General features: G+C 40.1%; 1 protein-coding gene across 1 annotated transcript; it reads left to right on the top strand.

The window, feature by feature from the left end:
• Nucleotides 1-475: 475 nt before the first annotated feature.
• Nucleotides 476-7811, top strand: TCEANC (transcription elongation factor A (SII) N-terminal and central domain containing). The gene is made up of 3 exons (XM_008571962.1): nucleotides 476-560; nucleotides 692-817; nucleotides 5754-7811. Exon 3 carries the CDS (start codon nucleotides 5762-5764, stop codon nucleotides 6818-6820), a length of 1059 nt encoding a protein of 352 aa, XP_008570184.1. The 5' UTR covers nucleotides 476-560; nucleotides 692-817; nucleotides 5754-5761; the 3' UTR covers nucleotides 6821-7811.
• Nucleotides 7812-19720: the final 11909 nt, after the last annotated feature.

Genomic DNA, 19720 nt, shown 5'->3' with positions numbered 1-19720 from the left:
CTCTACAACAATGCCTAGTATGGTAGATAGTTTTAGACCTTTTCATTGTAGACACACATAATGGTCAGTCAGGCTTACTGTGTCACAGGCATAGTTAGGTACTTTTGTAAAGACTATCTCATCTGATTCTCATATTAATCCTAGGATGTTGAATTTCCCCCATTTTGTAGATGAGGAAATTGAGGCATAAAATGGTCAAGAAACTTATGCAGCTTGCTCAGCACCCCTCATTTCTGGGAACTGTAAATTCTTGACCTCCTTATTTAAATGGATTGACTCCTCAGACCCACAGTGGGCACCATGTGTTTTTGTTTTGTTTTGTTTTTTTGGAAGTAGAATGTTCCGAATGTTTTTTGAACTAGAATTGAGATGGGCTCGGTTTCCCAGAGAAGAAGCCAAGGGGCGCTGGGCTTAGGTGGGATGAATCAAGCAAGCTGGTATGCAGCAGTGAAAAGAAATGAAGCTTACAAGCAGAGAGGAGAGAGAGCATCGTGGATGCTTTTCACTCATTTAACAACAGCAACAACAAAACTTGTTGAGTAATAGTAAGCACTGGCCAGGTGTGTATAAGTGAATAAAACAGACATTGCTCTTATGGTCTTGTGGGAAAGGCAAACAATAAAAAGTGTTTTAAAATGTGATGAACACCATGAAAAAACACAATGTGCAAATTATTTGATGTTTTTAACAGATTTCCTCACCTGTAGGAGGGAGATAAGACTTACCCGCGTCCCGGGGATCTTGTGAGGACTGAAATGACATGAGTGTGCAGGGCACGTAGAGTTGCTCAATGTACCTTACCCTCCACTTTTGAGAGGTAAGTGAGGAGCTGAGTATCGGGAATTGTGTGCGTCATGACACTTAAAACATTACAGTCACCAGTTGTAATTTGTAGAGTGGGGTATTGAGTGAGTTGTACACAGCAGATGTTTTTAATATTTTCTGATGTAATGGGCTCTCTAGCAAAATCCAAAGCCAGAGAGGTTCTGTGCATTAAGTCCAGGAGCAGGACAGAGCTGTCTTTGGGGATGGTGGCAGCCTAACTGGGAGGTCCTTCTGCAGGGGGTGAGGGTTGTGCCTGTGTGTGGTTTCACTCAGAATCATCTGGAGAGCTGAACAAATACCCAGGCTCTACCTTCAGAGATTCTAATTCATTTTATCTGGGGTGAGGTCCTGGCATTATTTATTTTTGGTTTTTATTAAATTTCTCCCAGATGATTATAATATGCAGAGAGGGTTGAAAACCCCCAGTGGTGAAAGATAGGCCAGGCCCCTAGAGCTGCTGGAGCAAAGTCACAGAGCTGTGAAATGGGCAGTGCCCATCTGTGGTTGAGAGTAGTCTAGGCAGAGGCATGGAGGGGACACTTTTCATCACCAGGCCAAGGAGCTTGGGCTCCATCCTGAGAGCAGAGGAAAACTTCTGAAGGTCTTTAAACAGGAAAAGGAGGGAATATCTTACTGAGATCTGTACTAGAGGATGATCTCTAACGAAGTGCTGTGAATCCAAGTGAAGGCAATGGAGAAGCAGTTGCAGCTGGCTAGATGATGAGGAGCCCAGATAGAGTTTGGTACCCTCCCTTGTGTTTCTCCTAGCGGCCAGTGTCTAGCCTTGTGGAGAGACCAAGTGTGTCATAGTTGTCCAGTTTTGTCAGTATTCCTTCCTCTAGGCCACCAGCTCCTTCAAGGCAGAGACTCTCTCTTTAGACTCAGCATCTAGCATGAGCTAAATACATAATAAATGTTTGTTGAATGAACCGTGTAGACTCTGAACTGAGCTCACAACTTGCTTTGTCTTTTTATTGCAATTCTCAAAATTTTGTATCCTAGTGGCTTCCACATTGTACCTACCCTCCTAGGGCAATAAATGCTTCATAGCCACTCGATTGTCCCACAGCAGTAATAGAAAGTTCAACAGGATTTAAATGCTGTTAAAAATATGGAGGAGAGAGGAAAACAGTGTGGTGATTCTTCAAAAAATTAAAAATAAAATTACCATATGATCCAGCAATTCCACTTCTGTGTGTATACTCAAAAGAATTGAAAGCAGGGTCTCAAAGAGATATATGTACACCCATGTTCATAGCAGCATTATTCACAATAGCTGAAAGGTGGAAGCGACCCAAGTATCCATCAAGAGGTGAATGGATAAACGAAATGTGCTATGTCCATACAATGGAATATTATTCAGCCTTAAGAAGGAAGGAAATTCTGTCACATGCTGCAACATGAATGAATCTTGAGGACATTAAGCTAAGTGAAATAAGCTAGTCACAAAAGGACAGATACTGTATGATTCCACTTATATGTGGTCCCTAGAATAGTCCTATCCATAAAAATGGAAAGAAGAATGGTGGGTGCCAGGGTGGGGAATGGGGAGTTGTTGTTTAGTGGGTACAAGGTTTCAGTTTTGTAAGACAAAAAGAGTTCTGGAGATGGATGCGTGACAATGTGAATATACTTAACACTACAGAACTGTACACTTAAAAATGGTTAAAATGGGGGCCGAGCCCGTGGCGCACTCGGGAGAGTGCGGCGCTGGGAGCGCAGCAGCACTCCCACCGCAGGTTCAGATCCTATATGGGGATGGCTGTGCACTGTGCACTCACTGGCTGAGCGTGGTGCGGCCGGTCTCAAAACAAAAAATGGTTAAAATGGTACATTTTATGTTTTGTATATTTTCCCACGATTAAGAATTTAAAAATAAATAAATATGAAGGCGAGGTACATAAAAGACCATATGAAATGAAGAGCAAGTACTTTTTGGTTTTTTACACATGAATGCATTCACTTCTATAGATTTACAGGAGTGAGGAAAAAGATTTGCTGGTAAGACAAGCTGCTGCTTTCACCCTGCAGCTATAGAATTCTCCTTCAGAATCGCCTTGAAACTCTGGGCCGCAGTTGAGAAATTCTGACCGGAGTCAAACATTGTTTAACCTCCTCATGGGCACTCTAGGCCTATCTCTTATTAACCACCTTTCTGAACATCTGGCAAACCTCAATCCTGATTTTTTTCAGTAGGAATGCATACACGAGTGGAATGCAAGTAGAATGAGTGTTTCTTTGTTAGAAAACTTTCCAGCCCTTGGGGAGGGTTCAGGGGTGTTGAGCTACTTGATAACTTAACATTGTGACATGACCACTTCACTTCCGCAAGATCTGAAACAGACAATTCTGAGAGAAATGTTCAGCAATCAAGGGTGTATATTTTTTATTCTTCTGTGCTATCTTGCCTGTTCTTTGTTCATTGAGGCTTTGATTCTTAGGAAGACCTCTCTTACTGTTTTCAGTCTTTAAAAGTGGATTTTAAAAGGACAAAGAATTATCTTTAAATATTGGCTCTCAATAATTAGGAAAATTACCTTAAGATCCTGAATTAAGATCCTGAATTGATGGCCCACTGAGTGACTGTTAAACGGACTAAAAACAAAACTGAAAGTGACTGCCCAGGTTTTCTGTGTTCTAACTCCCTCTGGTGGTAAAAATGCAAGACTCGGAATCTTGGTCATCTTTGAGCTGTCCCAGCAGGAAAACACCAGTGGCCAAGGGCACTTAACTGTTTGTATTTTGGGATAGAGTTCAAGGGGAGATGCAACTGTGTGAGAGTCAGCGATCGACTTCTGAGGAAACTGTGACAGGTTGATGTAGCCACCTTTAAGGGACAATATTCTCATTCCAGAGGGTAGGGGGAAGTTGATTGATCCATTTCCCATACCATTTTTCAGTAGGTATATATCTTAAATGTATATAGTTTATCATGAAATTATATTAGACTAATAATTTTTCTGATTATGAAAATAGTACATGCTCATCACAGAAAATACAGAAAAAAGTGAAAGAGCAAGTAAAAATTACCTAAAATCTTGCCATTCAGGAAATGCTACTCTTTACTATTTTCTGTATCTCTCTTCAGCCTTTTTACATGTAATCTCTAAATAAAATTTGGATCAGACTCTACATTTTAAATAATAGCTTTATTCAAATGTAATTCACATACCGTACAATTTACCTATTTAAAATACACAATTCAGTGACTTTTAGTATATTCCCGGTTGTGCGACCTCTGTCCACAATCAACTGTAGGTTTTTGCCACCACCCCCCAAGAAAAACCCTGCACCCATTATCAGCCACTCCCCCGTTCCCTTCACCCCATTGCCCTTCTCCCCCAGCCCAGCCTAGCCGACCACTAATCTATTTGCTGTCTCTATAGTTTGTCCTATTCTAGACATTTCATATACATGAAATCTTACAATATGTGGTTTTTTGTGTCTGGCTTCTTTACTTAGCATAATGTCCTCAAGGTTTAGCCATATTGCAGCAGGTATCAGTACTTCATTCCTTTTTATGGCTGAATAATATTCTATTGTATGGATATACTACAGCATTTTATTTTTCCATTCATGAGTTGATGGACATTTGGGCTATTTCTTCTTTTGGCTATTATGAATAGTATAGTTTTACACCCTGATTTTTTTCACCTACCATTTTTTGACTATTTTCCCATGTCATTAAATATTTTCTGAAAACATGATTTTAAATGGTTATATTATTGTATCATCCTAGGAGTGTGCCATGTTTTGTTTTGTTTTGTTTCAGCCATTCTCCTGTTTGGGGGCCTTCTGGTTTCTTCTAAGTTTGAAGAAAATTCTTAAAGATATAGCTTCCACATCTCTTATTTCCTTAAAGTAAATTTATAGAAGTAGAATTACTGACAAAAAAGACATTACATTTTATGGCACTTGTCAGATGGTTTCTAGGAAGATTGTATTCTGTCTGTAATTGCTTCAGTGTTGTTAGCATGTGTATGTTCAGTGATGATTATTTAATATCAAGTGCTATAAAATGGAGTCCATGGATTTTTGAAAAGATGGGACCCCTGCCATCAAGACACCTATATTCAGTTAGACCAGACAGACAAATATAGATCCAAGGGTATTATGTAGGTAAGGTTATGTACATTATGTGGAGGGAAAAATAGACTGGTTAGATAAACATTTGCCTGCCTGGAATGAGATCCACACAGACATAATCATCAAGCAATTTTTTACACTTAAAAAAAAGTTTATGAAACCAAACTCTGTAGGGACCAGTTAGTCCAGAATCGTAAATCGTCTTGATCGTTGAGTCTGAACCTTCATCCTGTTGTTCAGAAGACTCAGATGTCAGCACAGTGTGACCTGTTGACTTTTGGAGCCCTCCAGACCTAGATATGACTACTTTCCAACCTGTGCTGTCTCAGTTTCTGTAGATTGCTTGAGACATTAGCATTCCCTTTTTGTCCTGTTTCTTTTTTTTTTTATTTTTCAGAAAAGTACCACTTTACAGATTATAAAATCAGCAAGTTGTGTAGCTGAGTGTGGGGAAAAATTAGTTCAGCATTGCTCAACATTACCATGTTGATGCTGACATCATCACCAAATTCCACCCAAATGAATTGAGTCATCTGGATCTAGAAAGATCATTGATCTGTAAAATAGGAGGTAGAGAAAGTTAGAGCAGGTTCTCCAGCAAGCCTCTTTTAAGCAGATGTTATGCAGAAACTCTTTGCAATGCCACTTTTTTAAAACTGCTGAAAAATAAAACTCTTGAAACTAAACCATACCACGTTGCAGATTCCATTTTCTAATGTGTCCAACCCATTTATATTACATAACTCCTTGAGAAGACATTGGCAGGAAGTGCTGTTTTACTATCTGGAAACTGTAGCTAACAAAGGCAAGCTTGAGAAACTGAAACCTCTTTATCTTTGCAGCTGTAAGGATGTCTGACAAGAACCAGATAGCTGCCAGAACTTCCCTTATTGAGCAACTAATGTCTCAAAGGAATTTTGAGGATCTTGGCAACCACCTTACTGAACTAGAAATGATTTATGTGACTAAGGAGCATCTCCAGGAGACAGATGTGGTCAGAGCTGTGTACAATGTCCTCAAAAACTGCCCCTCAGTGGCTTTGAAAAAGAAAGCCAAGTGTTTGCTCTCAAAGTGGAAAGCTCTTTATAAGGATACTCACTTCAAACCAAGGGACAGCCCTAAGTTATTGCCTATGGGTGATAATAAAGAAAAAAATTCAGGACTTTCTCATGATCCAAGTCAGGATGAGATAGTGAGCGTCTGCAGTTCTAATTCTCTGCTATCACCCCAAGATGTTGCAAAACCCACCAAACTGATTGTGCCCGAAAATAGCACTATTCAAGTGGATCCTAAGGAAGAGCATTTCAAGGGTGATGACCCTAAATCCACTGGCAAGAGATCAAGTGAGTTGCTGGATCCCACAATGCCTGTGAGAACCAAATGCACAGAGCTTCTTTACACAGCTTTAACTAGTTCTTCCACAGATCAGCCAAAAGCCGATTCATGGCAAAACTTTGCAAGAGAAATAGAAGAGCACGTTTTTACCCTTTATTCAAAGAACATCAAAAAATATAAAACATGTATCAGAAGCAAAGTTGCCAATTTGAAGAACCCCAGAAATTCTCACTTACGACAAAACTTGCTTTCTGGAACTATGTCTCCAAGAGAATTTGCCCAAATGACCGTCATGGAGATGGCAAACAAGGATCTGAAGCAGTTGAGAGCTTCCTACACAGAATCTTGTATCCAGGAACATTACCTTCCCCAAGAGATTGATGGCACACAGACAAATAAAATAAAATGCGGACGCTGTGACAAATACAATTGCAAAGTCACTGTAATTGCCAGAGGAACACTTTTCCTTCCAAGCTGGGTGCGGAATTCAAACCCAGATGAACAAATGATGACCTATGTGATTTGTAATGAGTGTGGGGAGCAGTGGTACCATAACAAGTGGGTGTGCTTGTAATTGTAAGTGTTCTCTTAACAGATAACCTGAGTGATACCTTTTGTTTCTACAGCTCTTTTGTGTTTGTTTTTAAAATCTTAGACACACTATTCTTAAAACAGTCCTAAGAAGAAGGAAAGAAAGTCATTTGCTGAAGCTCATGCCACCATCACTAAAAGTTATAGTTTGGGGAGAGAGCGGATGACTATTTGCATTGTGCTTTGTGGCTGTTTAGCACCTTGCTATGTGCAGAATGTAGTTGACAGCAGCTCAGCCTAACCTAGGAGCCTGTTAGAAATGCAGACTCGGTCCCCATGCTTCTGAATCTGCATTTTGTTAGGATCCCCAGGTGATGCTCCGGGATAATTTGAGAAGCGCTGCTTCAGCAATAGGCCTGTGGTTCTCAGCAGTGGCTGCATATTAGAGTCACTGGGGAGCTTTGAAACTCTACCGGTGCTGAGGGCCCACCCTAGAACAATTCAGTCTGAACCTGCTAGGCCTCAACATTTTTTTCTTTCTTTCTTTTCTTGGCAGCTGGCCAGTACCAGGATCTGAACATTTGACCTTGGTGTTACAACACCATGCTCTAACCAACTGAGCTACCTGGCCAGTCCTCAACATTTCTTTTTTCATTCCTGAAGTTATTTTAAGATGCAGTCAGAGTTGAGAACTACTCATAAATAGACTGTCATTTGATCATTTTTATAGTTCTAAGAAAAGTGTTATTCTGTGCACTTCACAGATGAGGAAACTGGTCCACAGAGGTGCCTGACATGCCCAAGCCCGACTCAAACTGATCCCAGATTTTCTTCCCCAATTCACAGTCTGAGACTGGCTCAATATTGAGAAATGTATTCCTGGAGATAAAGGACTAAATTAATAGTGTCTTTAGGCACTAATGTAAGATGACTAGAACTTCATTATTTTCTCCTCCTTTTTCTCACCTTACAGATCTCCCTTAAACCATGAAAGTTACCCTATAACTCATCCCACAGTTAAAATTTTGTTTACAGCCCTCGGCGGGAGCGCCGCCGCGCTTCCCAAGCGGCGCACTATCCAGTGCGCCACCAGGCCGGCCCTGTATTTCTTTTTTTTAATCTTTGCATGAGGTCTTCAGGATATATAAACTCTTTAACTATGACTTCTAGTTTCTGATGTTAGGAGTCTTCATATTCTCAAGGGCATGTGTGTTAGATCTGAAATTCAAATTCAGTCCAGCCACTGGAGTGCATTGACACAAGGAGAGTCACCAGCAGAGACCAAAGAAAAGAAGAGGATGTCTCTCTCCACAAAGCCCATTCCAGAGTGACAGAAGAAGCATCTGCTCTACGATAATATTGGGGGACCTGAATACACCCCTCAGCATTGGACAGATCATGTAGGCAACAAATCAACAGAGTAACCATTATTCTTTCAGAAGGAGAGAAGAAATCTAGGGTTATCAGAGGGGGAGGGAGAGGGGGATAGGGAGAGACTGAACAAGGGGCATAAAAAATAAGTATGATTTGTAACAATATATATGCTAGTAATATTGATTTGATCAACATATGTCAATGTTGAACCCCAAAAATATGTATAATCAATTATGATTCAATAAAATTTTTTTTAAAAAAACACAACAAGCCTTCTATGTGGATACAGCTGATTTTTTTCTTTAAAAAAGTCATAGAATGTTTGTTATTTTTATAGTTTTAAAAAGCTTCTGAGTTATCTACAAACCTACACATTTGTACTTTTTCACCAGCACTTTTCTGCTAACTACCTTTGTTGGAGCCCTGAAGGCCTAAAGATGTGTATATTTTTCCCACCTCATAACGCAAGTTCCCCAACAGGTGCCTAAAACTAAAACACATTCCTGTTTTCAAATGAGTTTGAAGAAACTGGCTTGAGGCCATTAGTGTGAATTCTGTTTTAATATCTTTTCTCCCTGCGGCTTCCCAGGGCTGCTTTATTGTGACACAACATGTTAGTTCTTTAAAGAGTAACTTGCAAAGTCATCTAAAACCTAGTTTCACAAAAACGTTTCATATGACTCAGTATGGTTTTAAAAACTATTCAGTGATTATGAAAGAGCCCAGCACATGAAAACCAAGTTTGATTAGTTCAAGTCTGTGTTTGTGTTTGCATTTTGGAGCTTTTGTGTGTGTGTGTGTAGTTTTTACTTAATTCTGGAATTTTGCAAACTAAACTTGCAGGCAAATAAAAGCACTTGAAATGGAAATACCCTTTCCCTCCAAGATATAGAAATCTGTGTGGTCTTCCTCATTTTGTATCAACTTTTGTCAGTGAGTTTTGCAGCTAGAGTTAGTAAAATAGTAATCTGGGTTTTTTCTTTTGGTTGATGAGACAGCATTACATTTTCTAAGTGTAGATAAAAGTTCTTTCACATTCTATGTCTTATTCCCTAAAAAAAAGGGGGGGGGGTGTTTTCTTTAAAATTGCTTGTGAGGTAAAGATACTAATTTGAAATCCCTTTTACAGAAACAGCAAGCACAGAGGCCCCAAGGCGGGAGGGTTCCTGTTATTGTTAAGGTACAGCAGGATTCAGCTGCAGCTGAGGTGCAGACAGTGAGGGCAAGAGGGTGAGGGATGAAGTTCAAGAGGCCACTGGGTTCATGAGGGACCTTGTCAGTCGTGATAAGGACTTGGGGTTTTTTATTGTTTTTATTTTTAAGTATGATAGGAAGCCACTGAAGCTAGGGAGTTTGTACTGGAGATTTGAATGCCCTGGAAAGATTTCTCTGGCAGTCTGTTGATATAGATGGGGAGGGAAGCAAGGATGGATGGAGGGACTTGAGCTAGGTGTCCGTTGCAGTGGGCCAAATGTCACATAGTGGCTTCAAACAAAAGTACTCAGAGACTGCATCTTTACAGTCGACCAAGTTCTTGACAATTTTGCAAATGGATGTTTCATAAAATACACTGAACCCAAAATTCTCTACCTGTGGCCTGTAATAAAAAATAACAAATAGTGCAGGAATTCAGCAGAAGTGTATCCTATACCCTGTTTGCAGTGGTTACCAGGAGTCACTGCATAGGGCATGAACAGTTGTTATACCTGAATGTAGGTGGGCTGTCTTGATAGGTTTTCCCATATCACTCTCCTTTTGTCTGTGTTACTTTTTTTAGATAAAAAGTTGGACACAATTGCAGCTCTGTCTCTGCCCTGAACACTTCCTGCGCTGAGAGGCTCCTTTTATTCCCTATTACCATTTCTAAATGCCAGTCGGGAAGCTGACAGCTGGCAGTGCCCCACTGCCTTTGCAAGGGCTAGGCCTTCATCTTCTAGGTCAGATTGCCTTGTTATTTACAACTTCCCAGTAAATGCAAAATATTTTACCAAAATGGGTATATTTATATCTCTCAGAGGTACTTACTGTAAGTACCTAGATTCTAAAAGGCACCTTCTTGCTTTCAGAAGAGCCCCACAATGGCAAGGGAGAACTGACAACAAACTCATATAATCCCATTTGCATTATTATTTAAAGTTCAGTTTCCAGAGATGTTGCCGTGCGTGCGTTGTCAGAAACGCTCTGCAGTAACAATTGCACATTGCTTTACCCTTTGCCAGGTGCTGGGGGCAAAGAGATGATTAAGACTTTGTCCCAACCCTCAAGACCCACAAAATGTAGGGGAAGCACGATGTGATGTAGCCAGCAACCATTTTACATTTTAAGAACTATGAGAGACACCAACTTAGAGAGGCAGGGGTGCAGAGGACCCTGGGGGATCGAGTAGCCCAGTGTGGAAGGATCAGGGAAGGCTTCATAGAGGCCATGATCCTTAGGGTAAATCTCGAAAGGAAGATGGCCAGGCAGAGGAAGGGGGAAGTATGTTCCAGCACATTATTTGCTAGATTCCTGGCACTTTATCTACAGCATCTCATTTAATCTTCAAAACTGTCCTGTCACACAGCATTTTAGAGGCAAGGTAACTGAGGCTGAGAGAGATTAATTCACTTGCCCAAGGGTACACAGAGACAAAGCCAGGACTATCTTATAATAAAGCATGTGGGTTTGTTTTTGGGGGGAGTTGGTTGGTTGGTTTGCTTGGCATATCAGTTTGCTTCCAGAAAAATCATCAGGCTTCCCATTAATTCCAGGCAAGGTACAGCTGTTTTTTAACTTTTTTTTTTCTTTCAATGACAGGAGTATGTAGTCCATGGACTCCACCCTGGCCCAGTGCTATGTACTCCTCCCAATGAGGGGGAGATTGGGTGGGACCACCTGGCATGGGTTGCTGGCTCCCCTGACACAGGGGAACCTTCACAAAGCTTCTTGTGGCATCCATGTGGTTTATCTGGTTGACTGAAAAGTGAGTGATGATCAAAATAGTTAACTTTTAAAATATAAAAACATAGCTTTTTAAGGGACATTTACATGGGGTTTTTTTATGAATTTGAAGACTATAAGTATATAAATGCACTTTTAAATACCATTGCCTAAATGGTATATGAAATACCATGAATAAATAAAATATTTATATAAATACTTATATTTATATAAATATTTGTATTTATATAAATATTTGTATTTATGTAAATACCATAAATTAAGTATTTTTATTTATTTATTTATTTATTTATTTATTTATTTTTTTTTTTTTTTAAAGATGACCGGTAAGGGGATCTCAACCCTTGGCTTGGTGTTGTCAGCACCACGCTCAGCCAGTGAGCAAACCGGCCATCCCTATATAGGATCCGAACCCGTGGCCTTGGTGTTATCAGCACCGCACTCTCCCGAGTGAGCCACAGGCCGGCCCTAAGTATTTTTATTTATAAATAAAATATAGGGCCTTTCTATCTTCATGTTATGTCTGTAAGACCTAGGGAAATAACAATCAATTAAGAAAAAATAGCCACACTATTTCGTATCTTTTGTTAAATTATTATAAGTGCCCTACAGGATGGACAGTCAAAAAAATAGAGTTAAAATAAATTTGTTGGACGTATTCTTGCTTTGTTGTAAAATGTAAATGAGATACAAATAAGAGTAGGTTCTAGTTAGTCATTAATCTTTTTCAAATGATGACAAATGTTTTTTAAAAATCTAAAACAGCCATGGAAAAGTTACAGATCTAAATCAATAAGCCAGCTAAAATACCACCCATTCAAAAACTTCTTTACTTTTTATTTCTGGAATATATTCACGTTTGAAATGTATATAAACATGGCCATAGATAGCTCCCCAGCAGCTGCTTTTAAATCATCAGAATGGTATCATAATTCACTAAATTCACCTTTGTGTACTGAAACAAAAAATTTATGAAATTTCCAAGGGTGCCATTGGGGCCCTGAGGCATCTGGATTCTACCTAATGTGCCTATCCGTGAACGACTGAAGACATGGGCCTGCAAAACCTGTTTCAGTTTTCCTTCTGTAGCCACAGCAGAGCCAGGCCCTTGTCCAGTCCCACGTGGCTCTTCCTCAAGGCCTGTGATTACCATGCAACTCCGATGGGAAAAGCTGAAGTCAATGTTCACCCATGTCTAATAGAAAAGGTCTGGAAGGTTTAAGTGGACTGCTTTGGTATTGATGAGTCCACCAGGCCATCTTACCTTTTCTTGTCTTTAGTGTCTTTTCAGACTGAGGATTTCCATTTCTGCAGTTTTGTTTTCGTACAACAGATGGATTTTTGCCCCCCAGCTTTGTGAAATCTCACAAATTGCTGAGCAGAAAACGTCCGGACAATTTAGTGGATTTCTATAATCATTTAAAAACAAGATGATGGCTAAAGAACACGGGGGATTCTTTTTGGGAGTGATAAAAATGTTCTAAAATCGATTGTGGTGATAGATGCACAAAGCTATGAATATGCTAAACACCACTGAATTGTACACTTTAAGTGGGTGAATTGTATAGTGTGTGAATTATATCTCAACAAAGCTCTCACAAAAAAATCAGATGAACCGAGGGAGGGAATTGGAGACAAGGTCTCTACTGGATATTTATCTCAGTGAGTCATTCTGAACCTTCAGTGTTCCAATTTACTCATACGTGTAATGGAGAAATGATGGCAGTCTTCCTCAAAGGGGCTTTCAGGAGGTGCGCCAGCCAGATCACGGGCAGATAAAGAGTGAGTCTCCTCCCAAGGCGTTGGAACTGTCGGGCAGTTTGCTGGGCCCTGGCATTTGGTTTCTGCATGGAACACCCCTCCTATTTTCGCACAGCTCACAGGGCTAAGCGGGATCCCAAATCATCACTCCTTCTGTTGCTTCCCTGCTTCTCAAGCCACAGAGGGGAGCTAAACTATCAATGATATTAAGCCCCTGGTAAATAGAAAATCCTCTAGAATCAACCCCGAGCAGTTGATGTTTACATTCCCCATTAGATCTGTGCTCAGAAAAGAAACTTGTCATAACTGTAGGATGATGAAATCAGCCCTCCACTGTCACTCCTCATAGTGAGGCCCTCAGGTCTCGGCATCAGCATCAGAAATACAGAAGCAGATACAGAAACACGTGCCTCATCCCAGACTTATCAAATCCCAACCTCCATTTTCCCATTTTCACAAAGTCCTCAGTGATGATTCCTGAGCTGTTTTTTGGTAGCTGGCCAATGCAGGTATCCGAACCCTTGACCTTGGTGTTATCAGCACAACATCTACCTCCTGTGCATATTAACGTTGGTGAAATGCTGTCCTGTCCACAGCGATTGGGCCTATGAATTCTGCCTTCCTGCTTGTACCTTTGGATGAAATGCTGACACTGGTCTTTCCACTTGTCCGTGTCACCAAGACCTCCACCCTCCAGGTTGCTATATTCAGGGGACAATTCTCAGCCCTGAAACTTAGCAGCAGCATTTGACGTACTCGCTTCCCTCTTAATTAAGAGCACTTTTTCGTGTGGCTTGCAGTAGGTTACACTCTCCCTGGTTTTCCCTCTCACTGGCCACCGTGTCTCAGTATTATTTGCTGGTTCCTCTTTACTCTCCTGACCTTATAACTTTGGAGAGTCCCAGAATGTAGTCCTTGGACCCCTCCTGTATGTACACGTGCTCCTGTGGTGATCTCTAGGTCCCTGGTTTTCTATACCATCTATATGCTGATGACTTCCCGTTTGTTTTCAGGCTCGCATCTCTCCTCTGAATTCCAGACTTGTACATTAACAGCCGACTTGACAACTCTACTTGGATGTCTAATAAGCATCTCAAACTTACCATGTTTAAAATTAAGCTTCCGGTCTTCTCCAACATCTGCTTCTCCACTTAATGGCAACTCTGTACTCGGGTAACTTGAGCTGAAAAACTTGGATCCATCATGGACTCCTCTCTTTCTCTCACATCACACTTTCAATCAATCAGCTAATCCTACTGGCTCTATTTCAAATAGATATCCAGAAATCCAACTTAAAAATGGGCAAAAGATTTGAATAGACACTTCACCAAAAAAGATCCAGGAGTGGCCAATAAGCACATGGGAAAATGCTCAACACCATTAGCCCTTAAGGAAATGCAAATCAAAACCACCATGAGCTAACACTTCACACCACAAGGGTGACTATAAAAAAAAAAAAAAAAGGAAAATAACAAGTGTTGCTCAGGATGTGGAGAAATTAGAATCTTTGTACACTGCTTGTGGGAATGTAAAATGGTGCAGCCATTTTGGAAAACTGTTTGGCAGTTTCTTAAGAAGTTAAGCATAAATTTACCATAAAATCCAGCAATTCCACACCTTGATATGTATACAAGAGAAATGAAAACTTACATCACACAAAGACTACTCATATGTGAGCGTTCATAGCAGGATTATTTAGCCAAAAAGTGGAAAAAACCCAGATGTCCATTAACTGGTGAATGGATAAACAAAATATGGTATATCAATTCAAATAAATATTATTCAGTAATAAAAAGGAACACAGTTCTGATACATGCCGTAGCATAGATGAACTTTGGAAACACTTGCTAATTAAAAGAAGCCAGTCACAAAAGATCACATATTATATGACTCCATTTATATGAAATGTCCAGAACTGGAAAATCCATAGAGACAGAAAGTAGATTCATGGTTACCTGGGGCTAGTAGTGGGAAAGGGGAGTGACTACAGATGGCCACAAGGGATCCTAATGGGGTGATAGAAATGCTCTAGGATTGGATTATGATAATGGATGGACAACTCTGTTATTTGTTTAAAAATCATTGAATCATGCACTTAAAACAAGTGAATTTTATTGTATGTAAATTATACCTCATTAACACTGTTAACAAAATACCCGGAATCTGACCACATGTTATGTTCTCCGCCACTGTCCTGATTCTAAGCCAGCATCATCCTCACTTGAATGGTGGATTGTCACCTGGATAACTAATTGTCAAACACATACAACCTGCTAAGTGGATGCCTGACTTCCACTCTTGTCCCCTAAGTATATCTCCAGCACAACAGCCAGTGTGATCCTGGGAAATATGCAAATCAGATCATGTCGCCCCTCTGTTCAAAATTCCCTGCTGGCTCCTTTCTCCAAGAAAAAGGAGGAGTTCTTACAATGGCCTTCAAAGCCTCACTAATCGGGCCCCCTGTTACCTTTCCGAGCTCCTCCCGTGCTCCCTCCCCCCGTGCTCCCGCCCCCCTTGCTAGGGACTGCTGTCAGTCACACTGGCCGCCTTATTGCTCTTTGTGCCAGGCACACTCCTGCCACAGAGCCTTTGACTGGCAGTTGCTTCTGCCTGGAATGCTCTTTCCCCAAATGCCTAATGACTTACCTTGCCTCCCTCAATCCCTAGCTCAAATGGCATCTTAGGCAGCGAGGTTTGCCCTGGCCATTTCCTACATTCCCTAGCACTCTTAATTTTTTTTTTTTTCCATAGAGCTTATTCACCATTTAAATGCAGTGTCTTGCTTATTTATATTGTTTATCATCTGTCTCCTCTCACTAAATTGTAAACTCACGGGGCCTGGGAATTTTGTCTTTCTGCTTCTCAGTTTATTCCCAGCTCCTAGAGTCATTCCTGGTACACAGAAAACCCTCCACAAATATTTGTTGAATGAATGCACTTAAGAAGACCAGAAGAGCCAGGAATAGGACATATCAATACATACATACAGTTATGTAAAGGATTAAAAACAAGTTTAGAGGGAGTAATTATAGTTTATGATAAGCAAAACAACTTGAGAGTGGAAAGGATGGAGAATTGGAAAAGTGAACATTTTTTTCCCCAGAATATTTTGGAGCTTTTCTTCTCCATGTAGTATCTTTGAGTAAGCATCACATATACTGTAAAGTCTTAAGCCATGTACGCTCAAACTCCAATACTCCTATGAAGCAAATTCTCCAATCATCTTTTAATCTTTCCCTTGCTTGTGTGTTATTCTCCATTTTGGTGTTCAATAGCATTGTCACAGAGATAAATAAAGAAAAGGATATAAAAAATAAAGTTCTATGTGTTCATTGTTTTGCTTGCCAGAAGATCCTGCAAGTATTTGCTAAGGAATATGGTTGAAAGAGGTTACTAAAGCGTTTGGTGATTTTATTGTTGTTGTCGACTTAGTTATCCAGTAGAATGCATTACAGACTATACTTGGCTATATGTCAGTAGTTCCAGGAGTGGCTTTTTGAAAATAATTTTCCTCAAATCATATATATAAACACTATTTGCAACTTAACGAGGTTTTCTTTTTAAGTTTATGTGCATTTACTTATTTTTTGTTACAATTCAGTTGTTTTTAGTGTATTCACAAAGTTGTGCAACCATCACCATTATCTAATTCCAGAATCTTTTCATTACCCCAAGAAGAAATCTGGTACCAATTAGCAGTCACTCCCTATTCCCCCCTCCTCCCAGTCCCCAGCAACCACTAATCTACTTTCTGTCTCTATGGATTTGCCTATCCTGGACATTTCATAGAAACAGAATTATGCAATAGGTGGTCTTTTGTGCCTGGTTTCTTTAACATGAGTTGTTCTTTTAAACTCAAGAAGCAAAATACCCTCTCATCTACAAGATAAAGGTCACAGAATTTTTTTTTCTTTAAGAAAAGGGAAGTAAGGATGTTTCCCCTAGTTTCTTAATTTATTTGGCAAAGAAGAGTTCAATCAAATTTCATCACTAGAACCATTGTGTTTATTAGGGACTAAAGTTAGGAATTCTTAGCAAGTTAGATCAGTTTTTCCTCCCCTGTACATCTCCTCCCAAACAAACACACATATCCTGTGGTATAAAATTATTAGATAAAATATATGTCATAAAATTATTTGAATTGTATGGCTTGTTGAAAAGTCGTCCATTTCTCATACAATTCCATTATGTCTCTAGGCTAGGGAATTTCACACTTAGCCCATTCCATGAACTTTCTCTATTCTATTTCTCCTCTATTTTATCACTGCTTTGTATTATTTGTGGACATGTTTTTTCCTTTTAATAGCCCATCAAGTTCTCTGTGTAGGTCTTAGTTATGTTTGTATCCCTCAAAGCCCCAAGGTTTAACTCTGGGCTTGGTATATGCTTAAGGCAATTTTGCAAAATAAATTTTTACTTAGAGTGAATTTCAATGTGAACTCATACGTGTTTCAGTTCTGTGTAACCCATCCAACACTTTAGAGGTGCTGCATTTAACTTTAATAAACGGGGTCAAATGTTACTACTGTTCATGTTTCAAACCCAATCTCCAGAACAATAATTTATTCAAAATAAATTTATTCCATTCATATTGCGGAATTTGAAACTTACTAGGTTAATCAAACAAAGCCTTGAGTCATAAGAGCTGTGTTAGATTGTAGTATTGTTCAAATATTTGATGACCCTCCCAATGGAACAATTCCAGAACACCGCACCACGCAGACCAGGCTTTGCCATGTGACTCGCAGTTCCCTTCCCCTTAGGAGGATTATATGTCCCAATGTGTGACTTGCTTTAGGCAATGACATATGGGTGGAAATGATGAATGTCACTTTTGGGTGGAAGCTTTAAGAGGCAGCAGGAGTTTTCTTTCGGTCTCTTTTCTCTCAGCCAATGAGACCTGCAGTATATCAAACAGTCTGATCCATTAGCTCAGGTTCAGCAGCTTGGGTCCAGAGGGAAAATGAGGTGAAATGGAACCACAGCTGACCCATAATGGACATTAAGTTGAGAAATACATCTTTGTTTTTGCAAGCCATTGAGATGTGGAGAAGCCATTTTCTACCGAAGCACAAATCACAGCCTAGTCTTAGCTGACAGATACAGAAGTGTTAAGAGAGATGTAATTCCACATATCTGCACTTACATTATGAATCACAGTAAGCTTGGACTAGATAATCTACAAGGTACATTTTAACCTTGTACCATTCAGTGTTTGTGGTGACAAATAAAGACATCAACTCCTTCTAACTTGGAAAAGGAATTTATTGGGGAAATATTGGGTAGCTCTTAGAGACAAGGCTGGAGTATTGAGTTTGGACAGTGGCAGGAACCAATGGGAATCCAGGAGGCTGGAGCCTCAGCCAAGGTCAGAACATGAACGGCCTGATTAAGATGCTGCCACTGTTAGATACTGGATACTGCCACTGGCATCCTCACCACTGGCACCCTTCATAGTCACTAGATACTAGAGGCCACTATTACCTTTGCCAGAGTGAACTCTGAGCCATTCCAGCATCTCAGTGTTGCTTGCCCCGAAATTCTATTATTTTGTTTTCTCTTTGTTATTAGTCACATCTTCCTGCCTCTTTGCATGCCCAATAATTTTTATTGCATGCCATACATTCTATATAAATGAAAGGAAATGCTTCAGATAATGTCTTCCACCAGTGACACTACCCCTTTGCCTCTGTTGGGCAGATAGAGTGAGGGATTTATTACTTTAATCCAACAGGGATTTAGTTTAGGCTGAGCCTGGATGCAGTTGTGGTCAGGATCCTGCCCCAGCTTGGATTATTTATGCCTGTGTGAATGGAGTAGATGTAAGGGTAGCGGAGATGAGAGGATAAGAAGCTGGTTATGTGAGGGTGATAGTGGTCTCAGCTCTTACAGCTAAAAGGTAAAGAGAGCTGCTAACAGGCATTGGGTACTCAGACACGTGGCGATGGGGAGGCAGGAAGAGGAACACTTCAGCATTACTACTATCCTGAGTTCTAGGAGTGGCACAAAGGTTTTGAACATGTCTGTGTGGATTGGGAGGGCTTACATCTGAAGAAAATAGTTACCAAGATAACTGGCTTTTGTCTTGCACTAACCATTGTAGCTAAGGCAAAGATCACATTTGAATGCCAGAAGTACAGTACTTTTATTTATTTTTATTTTTTAAATTTTATTTTATTTTGGGCCGGCCCGGTGGCGCACTGGATAGTGCGCCGCTTGGGAAGTGCGGCAGCACTCCCGCCCGAGGGTTCGGATCCCACATACAGACCGGTTCCCGCTCACTGGCTGAGCGAGGCGCGGGAGCGACGCTCCGAGGGTTGCGGTCCTGTTGCCGGTCCCCGGTCCGGTACGGGGGCAACACTGAGGGTTGAGATCCGTTGCCGGAAATGGAAAAAAAAAAAAAAAAAAAAAAAAAAAAAAAAAATTTATTTTATTTTGTCAGTATACAATGTGGTTGATTATTGTGGCCCATTACCGAAGGTACAGTACTTTTAAAAGTTGCTTAAAATTGCTTCATTAAAAAATTCCCACTTATTGCTCGAAAGACCATTATAACATTTGATTCAAAATTTTAAAATTACCCAGAATCCTACTGCTATAATAATTCAACTGTTTTGATTTTTCTTTGTTCCTTTCCATTCTTTTGTTTAGAAACATTATATGCACAAACACACATACACAAATATACTTTTTACATAATCATAACTATGATGTATATGCGATTTTTCTTCTATTGCCTTTAAAGGTTAAGTTCAGACTCACATTCATCAGCAAATCAGCAAAGAGATCAAATTCCTCGCTTCAATCCTGAATTTTAATGCCTGTCCCATTCTGCCATTTTTTTTTTTTTTTTTTTGTTTTTTTTTTT

This window comes from Galeopterus variegatus, unplaced genomic scaffold, assembly GCF_000696425.1.
Source record: "Galeopterus variegatus unplaced genomic scaffold, G_variegatus-3.0.2 Scaffold738, whole genome shotgun sequence".
In the NCBI taxonomy this organism is placed as follows: domain Eukaryota; kingdom Metazoa; phylum Chordata; class Mammalia; order Dermoptera; family Cynocephalidae; genus Galeopterus; species Galeopterus variegatus.
The sequence above is the reverse complement of the archived record's forward strand: the minus strand, read 5'-3'. Positions and strand labels throughout refer to the sequence as shown.